This window comes from Podarcis cretensis (assembly GCF_951804945.1).
Source record: "Podarcis cretensis genome assembly, chromosome: 8".
NCBI classification, from domain to species: domain Eukaryota; kingdom Metazoa; phylum Chordata; class Lepidosauria; order Squamata; family Lacertidae; genus Podarcis; species Podarcis cretensis.
In genome coordinates this window covers 28,478,536-28,486,561 of record NC_137177.1, presented here as the reverse complement: position 1 = coordinate 28,486,561, position 8,026 = coordinate 28,478,536, and the positions used below count along the sequence as shown (strand labels likewise).

The 8,026-nt window shown below is 42.9% G+C and overlaps 1 protein-coding gene across 1 annotated transcript in view; it reads right to left on the bottom strand.

Annotated features, from left to right (window-relative positions):
• Positions 1-3,346: 3,346 nt before the first annotated feature.
• CRYBG2 (crystallin beta-gamma domain containing 2) overlaps positions 3,347-8,026 on the bottom strand; it is a 66,790-nt gene continuing 62,110 nt past the window's right edge. Inside the window, exons 18-22 of the mRNA XM_079986579.1 lie at positions 7,507-7,646; positions 6,715-6,838; positions 5,580-5,738; positions 4,641-4,800; positions 3,347-4,034 (exon numbers count right to left, since the gene is read on the bottom strand). Coding sequence (XP_079842705.1) covers positions 3,946-4,034; positions 4,641-4,800; positions 5,580-5,738; positions 6,715-6,838; positions 7,507-7,646 — 672 coding nt within the window. The 3' untranslated portion in view covers positions 3,347-3,945. The remainder of the gene's footprint in view (positions 4,035-4,640; positions 4,801-5,579; positions 5,739-6,714; positions 6,839-7,506; positions 7,647-8,026) is intronic.

The following is an 8,026-nucleotide window of genomic DNA, read 5'->3' as shown; positions in this document are numbered from 1 at the left end:
TATACAAATTACAAATGCTAAAAGTTGAAGCTTTTTTAAAAATGTCACTGGCAAACGGAGCTAAATATGATAACCTGCTAGATGGTGCAGATTAAATTGCTGTTTCAAGAGATTGGTTCAAAAGTTCACATCCCTAGTCACAAAAAGCAGGCCAGGTCTTTTGCCTGATGGGAGTTGTCGTCCAAAACATTGGTAGAACATCAAGCTAGCTGATGTAGTGTATTAGGGCTATGAGGCCTGGGCATTGGGGTTCCCTTTTAGCATCTGCTGTCTCAAATTAATGTTTCTGCCCCTTTGAGCAAAATGCTACAACAGTAATTTTGCATTTAGCCGAAAAACTGTAAAAGGGAATTCCCCTCGCCCCAAGGTAAAGCTAACAATTGCTTTGTTACACCTGAACAAAATCTTTTATTTTTCTGCTTAAAACAGGATACTCATATATCCCACCCACCTTGCTTAGACACCAATGTTTCATTTCCCTTCTAAACATGTGAAAGCCACAGTCTGCAGTCTTAGATCGCATGCAGATAAGTGTGGGTTTCCTGTTGTAACCGAGGTAAGTCAACATCTTTCTGAACAGGTTCGCATCTGTTTCAGAAAGTGCAAATCTGATAAGATTCAGCCTTGAATGTGGACCAAATCAAATATCTTGTCCAAAGATACCTGTGACACTTCCAGGCAAAGTTTTGCATAAAAGCTATGCTGCGGGGAAACCAGTTTCCCTATTAGCAGTCAAGGTGACACAAGACCCTCTTTCATATTCTCTTTAGTAAACTAACTTCTGGGCTATGCCACTCATCAGGAAGCATGCTCTTCATTGGCTGAGTTCCCTTCCTGGGAGGGACAACACAGTCCAGGAGGGAGAGAGGTTCTATTATACATCCCAAACTGTTCCTAATGATATAGGAGATTTGACCTTCCCAAGGCACTGGAAGCACATCAATATTTTATATGTTCTGCACTTGACCCCTGTTGGACATAACAGACTCTGGGGCCCAGTCATACTTAGTTGTGGCTCAAGTTCAGTCCTGACCGTCTGCCAAAGAGGCCACACCCCCTACATTCTGGGCTTCTTTCCCCTACCTGAGTAGTGGGAAGGGACTTTGTCCTTTGCCTTCCTTTCTTGACCGGGAACTGAAGCAACGGTTGAAACCCATGGAGAAGCCCCACCCAGAAATAACCACATGCAAAAATATTCCAAAGAAAGCTAGACAAATCAATGGCCCTGCCCTGCATGCAAGAAAATGGGCTGGCTTCACACATAAAAACAAAACTTCCAGGAGAGACAATTTGTTACGCCAAGCCCCTGCTATTTCCACTATGCCCTCTAGCTGCACATTGGTTAAATACCGTATTTTTTGCTCTATAAGACGCACCAGACCACAAGATGAACCTAGTTTTTGGAGGAGGAAAACAAGAAAAAAAATATTCTGAATCTCAGAAGCCAGAACAGCAAGAGGGATTGCTGCGCAGTGAAAGCAGCAATCCCTCTTGCTGTTCTGGCTTTTGGGATAGCTGTGCAGCCTGCATTTGCTCCATAAGACACACTCACATTTCCCTTTACTTTTTAGGAGGGAAAAAGTGAGTCTTATAGAGCAAAAAATACGGTAATTGATCTTGTTAAACTCCTAATGCACAACTGCATCATACTTTTAGCAACTGCCTGTTAAAAGATTTAGTATGTGCCACAAACGAATCCCATAAAGAGGGGAGGAAGATGCAAGCATTTATTTTCAGAATGTGTACATCCATGCAAGGAACCACTGCTAGCTCTGATTCTGCTAAGTTTTGTGGGATGTACGTATAGTGAAAAGTGTAAGCACCTTTATTTGATATCTACGTGCAAAATGGCTTCCTCACAAAACCCTGCTCCTTCACACAAAAAGACTGAGGAAGAACTCATGTGCTATCCGCTGCTGAAGCAAACAGAACCCTCTAGTGGTGGAAATGAGAAATAGCAGCAACAATTCCTCACTGCAAATAGATGTCTTTCCCATAGCCCCCAAAGCTGGGGCTATGAAAAGTGAGGCAAGAGTTCTGAGAACCAGCACATGGAAGAAGCTGGTCCTGGTTTAACAACCATCAATGCAACATGTGTCAGTGATGAATAAATATGGGGGTTTGCCTAATAGTGAGTCATACTACTGATTCATGTAGCTCTGGGTACGGAAGCAGATCCCAAAGGACTCAAGCATGGATTCCTTTAGGAGCAGAATTTACGCAGTGCAGAAGAACCTCACACATCAAGCACTGCTTCTCCCCATAAGAACCGACTTAGACCTTGTGATCCTCATCTGAGGCTCTTCATCATGTGCCTCCTCCGAGAGGCAACAAAAGAACAGGCCTTTTCTGCAGTGGCTCCCCACTTATGGGCTGCTTTCCCCAGGGAGACTCACCTGGTGACTTCATTACATATCTTTACGTGCCAGGCAAAAACATTCCTCTTCTCCCAGGCCTTTGACTAATTAAACAATTTATGGCCTTTTAAATTGTGTGAGGGTTATTGTTTTTGTTTGTTGCTATGTTATGTATTTTGTGTTTTTATATTGTAAATCACCATGTAAACCTCTGGTGGGTGGTGCAGAAAATTAATAAATAATAATAATCCACCAGCACTGCAGAGAAGCTTGAGAATAGCATAGGTTGAGGTTGATCTCTGACAAACTATAGCAGGGGTGTTTGCCCTTGGCTCTTTAGATGCTGTTGCTTCTAACTCCCATCAGCCCCAGTGAACATGATCAGTTGTGAGGGGTGGTGGGAACTGTAATACAACAATATATGGAAGGCCACAGACCAGCCATTCCTGTACTGTGCCAGCAGCAGCAGCAGCACCACCACCAGCAGCATAATTAATATCCTGCTTTTTCACAGACTGGGACTCAAGGCAGCTTACAAAAATTAAAACAACACAGATAAGATTAGGAGCAGTGTCCAGGCAGAAATTGCTTTTAAAAAGCTTCTTTTTTTGAGAGATTTTGCCCAAAAAGCTCAACAACTTTGGCAAAAAAAAAGGCTTAAAAGTAATTAAACTATAATAGAATTAAAACATATAAAAACAACTCTATTAAAATGCAGATAGTGAAAACAGCACAGCTTTGTAGACTTGCAAGAACCTAATGTTCATCAGTTCCTTATAATATGGGGTTTGCAGCCACATTTGTGTGATACTATTCCTGCTTCTCTATTGTTTATGATCCCAGCTGGCCAACTGTTGTTGTTGCTACAGGCATTTCTCTCCACCACCCAAAACACTTGTGGGCAAGATCCCTACATGTTATGCCTGTGGTTGTAGCCAGTGTCCCCATGAACATGTCCTAGTGTCAAATAACGGAGTCAGCACACCAGCCAGAGAGATGGATTTATAAAAGGCATTGTATCATACACAGGTACATAAATAGAGTTTACAAGGTAGCCCATGCCCTTAGGAAGAAGAGCACAGGGGAAAGGGAATGGGCTGCATGCAAGGACAAAAGGCTCATTCATGCTGTATGTGTGTGTTTGTTTTAGATATTCACATATAAGCCTAAACCAGCAGGGCTGGGGACACCTGTGAGGCGTTGGCAGCTTGCTTTCCTGTGCTCATACAGGTGAGCTGCTTGACCTTGTCCATTCATGAATGATCCGCGTATCAGAACTCGCCAATAATCTCCATCTTGCTAGGCTCAGCTCCAAGGTGTTGGAAAAGAACCAGCTTTTGCCTCCTTCCCTCTACAGAGTCACTTGAGGAGACCAATCTCTGTGCTTCACAGAAACATTTCCCTCTTTCTGGGCTGCAATCTGTGGGGAAAGGATTGCATCTACTAACCAAATGCAGCACCCAGTCACTTATCCATTTCAGCAGCTAATCCCCAAAGATGCAGCTTGGTCACAAAAGGACAAACGTCTGTGACTTGCAGGCTGAATTCTAGTTCTGCACGTGACATGGCTCTCCAATTCCTGCTTTCTTCAAAGCACCCGGACGTCCCAGATCTGTGTAGGCCTTTCCTCTGAACAATCCCAGAGGATGGCATGGTCCCGGTCATAGGTTCGGCCTCCTACATGGAGAAAAGGAAGAAGTAAATGGGCATTTCACCCAATCAATGTTGTTTGTGCGCTGCCCTAAAAAGGATTTGAATCCTGAAAAGCAAGATATGAATAATTGTGATAGATGATAGATGGATGGATGGATGGATGGATGGATGGATGGATGGAAAGATAATAGGTGATATATAGATGTCCCCTTCACTGTTGCTGGACTAGGTTAGAGTATGCTGTGCATAAACATTCCAAGTGACTTTTATCACCAGATCTTCACCTTGATATAAGCTCAGAGAACAGAAAGCGAGTTCCATTAGCTTAGGCTGAAGGAACTGGATTGTAAGCATTACATCTAGAAAAGATAATGCATGAGAAGTGCTTTTGATGTTTGAGAGTGCTATACACATGTTAAGATTAAATAGTGGTGTGGAAAGATTGAACAGGAATTTCCAGGAATGGTGGGTGACATGGGGAAAAGGTGAAAGGAAACTGAGATTGAAGCATTTCTAGCTATATTTCATCCCTTCTACAGCCACATTACTTGCTTCCTGGCCTCAAGAACTCCCTCATGAGCCTAAATCTGAATCTCAACAAAACAACAATAACAACAGCCAATGCCTTACCTTTCACATCCAGGACCTTGTTTTCAAACATCTGGCTGCAGATTCTCCCAAAAGAATCGATTTGCCAAGTCTGCCGGGGCAGTCGGCTCTCAGACCACAACACCACCTTGGATCCCTTTGCAGCTGGACCAATCACCTGTAGGCTCATGTTGGGCGCAACCTGAAAGTCAAGAGAGGCCAATTCAGTGTTGTATGAAAGTGTGTTGCATACAGACAGTGAACATCTAAAGCTTTTACTGAGTCAAGCCATTGGTCTATCCTGCCCAGTACTGCCTACTCTGACTGGCAGTGGCCTTTTGATATCTTTCTCATTACCTGATACCCAATATCCTGTTATCTGGAGATACCTGGGATTGAATCTGGGACTTTCTGTATACAAGACATGAGCGCCATCACTGAGCCATGGCACCTAAATACAGACTTTTCTTCTGTACAGTGGTATCTCGGGTTACATACGCTTCAGGTTACAGACTCCGCTAACCCAGAAATAGTGCTTCAGGTTAAGAACTTTGCTTCATGATGAGAACAGAAATCGTGCTCTGGCGGCGCGGCGGCAGCAGGAGGCCCCGTTAGCTAAAGTGGTGCTTCAGGTTAAGAACAGTTTCAGGTTAAGTACGGACCTCCGGAACGAATTACGTACTTAACCTGAGGTACCACTGTACCAGCCCAGCATATACCAGCATATACCCAGGTGACATTTTATATGTGAAGCAGCCATCTCATCCATCTGTTTAACTATTTATTATATTCATGATTAACTGATTTGGATATTAGTTTTGCCTGGCTTACCCAACTGCTATGTGGACAATAGAGGGAGTGGAACTATTTAAACTTAAGGGTATCATATGGGGTCTTCTGGAAGCAGGCCTGGATTATCCGTGCACCCCAGCTGCTTCTGTCCCTGTAAACCACACAAGAGGAAGAGAAAGAAGCCCTCACCTGGTTCTTCATAAGCCCCTCTTCATAGTACCAGATGGAGCTGCTCTTGCCATTGAGCTCTGAGACCAGAACTCGCCCAGCTTTCATGTCTTCAACATCATCTGGGACAGACAGGAAGGACTTCAACTCTTCGTTTTTTATCTGGAAGTAGATGCGTCTCTGGGGAGAGGGAGGGGAGAGGCAGACAGAAAAGACAATCACTGTGCATTCATCTAAGCTGCCCAGCAAGTTCCATGCTGTGGAGCAATCTGACCACAGTGTCCGTTCTCAGAGTCATGCATGTATGCAGGGTGGATAAAAATCAATTAAAAAAAAATAAAAAAATGGATTTTTTTTATTTAAATCAGATTTTTAAAATAAAATGCTTTTGGAGGAAAAGATCTTTCTAAAGGTAGTTTTCTATTTAAGTTACATTATAGTCCAAAGGCTATTCATCAGGAAATAAGGATTCGTTTAAAGTTTTTCATGTGTGCTAAAACTCAGTCTAAGTTTTTTTTAATTCATTTAACCACATTGGTTAACAAACATGGATGCATATGCTATAAAGTTATTGTTTTAGTTAAATAAATTGTTTAAATTGTTATTAAGGAAATGGTTATTTTTCTCCTTCCCATAAAGTACAGCAGAAAAGTTGTCCAAATATAAACAATAATTTCATTATTATCTGTCTATGTATTTCTGATAGTATCATCAAAACAGTAATTTTTGATATAACTGTAAAAACTACTCTGAAAATTTATTATTCCAAAAATAAAACCTTCATTAGGTTGTAAATATTAAGAGGATGCCATCAAGGTTGAACATTTCTGTAAAAAATGATTTAAATTAAGTCTTACTGACTAGTGATTTAAATTTTGATTTAAATCATGATTTAAATTGATTTGATCTAAATCATATCCACCCTGCATGTATGCCTCAGTGGGCAGCAGGTATGGTGGAATAGCCAGCATTCTGACATCTACCTGCTCCTCAGATTTATAATGGCCCACTTGAACATTTAAGCAGCTTGGCAAAGGACAGAGAGATAGGGCAAATGTGCCACATACATCTGGTTAAACTGCTTTTAAACTGCTCCTTAACCAGTCATCCTTTGCCTATAACCCTTCCCCAGTAGACCAGAGCACTGGGCACTCACCTGACGGATGGGGTAAAGGGAGCCGATGTGCTGAAGTCCACTGTATGTCAGCCAGTTGGTGATCTCCATACAGTCCAGGAGCCACTGGCGGCCTCGGAAGTCGCTGTGTTCACACAGCACCCAACTGTATGAGGGAATTGGCAGAGCAACAAAAAATGGGAGAAAAAGCATTAGCAGCACAGATCACTTTGGCCCTTCATCAATTGGGAAATGGTAATCAAAAACAGGAGCATGGGACCTGCTTGCTGCTGACACTACAGTCCTGGCTAGTGTTCATGATGGCCACATACGGTCTCCTAGACACCTCCAGTTGTTGCTAGACATTTCAAAGACTTTGGGACACAAACCCATAGATGCAAAATTTACACAAGCAATAGGTGTAAATTTAGAATTAAAATGTGTCAGAAGGCAAGCCATCTACTTTCTCATCAAAATCAACACAGATAAAATTCTTCATTTAATTTGCACCCCACCACAAATCATTTAGTTCCCCAGGGGCAGCGATGTTTTTGCCATACAATTCCCTCTGAGAGTGATGGAACATCGAGTCCCGTAACTCCCAGGGGGAATGGCTCCTCTACTCTATTTCCTAGTGTGTGGTGGCAAGAAGTCTCCAGTCCTCCAGGCTGTGGCTGGCTGGAGGACTTTGGGGAAATGCAGCTTTAAAATCAGCAGAGAAACAGGAAGGGGCAGACTCAGTTCTGCCCCATGTGGAATGGGTTTGTCCATCCCTACCTAGCCCTAACAATGGCCCAGGTCCTTATGTGTGATAGCAGGTCATTCTTTACTTACATTCCACCCTTTACCCGCACAGAGAGGACATGGTTGTTGAATCCCTCAGCCTGAAGGCTGCGCACTTCACTGTTCAGTTCAATCTCCTTCCCTTCGAAACACTCCAGTCCATGTAGGAAGATGGAGGGCTCCGAGAAGAACTATGAAAAAAAGTAAAACAGAGTTGAAGGGCAGGGATGAAACTGGGCTTGAGGAACAAGAAGAAGGCTAAACACATGGAAACCTTAAGGTTGGGGCGGCAGGTCTCTGAGCATTCAGGCCGTGTGAAACTCTCAAGTTTTGACAAGGAACTCACTTTGGTTGGTCAAATGAAAGATACCTCAAATAATGGCTAATCATCAGCATATTGCTGATAATGTACTGCAAAACTCTAGATGACCCCCCACAGTGGTTTCATGTAGATATTAAACAACATATAGGGGATAAAATTGAAGCCTGAGGAACTCCACACTGAAGGCTCCATTGTGCCAAAGAGCACTCCCCAAGTATCACCCTCTGGAAACGACCATCCAAGAAGAAG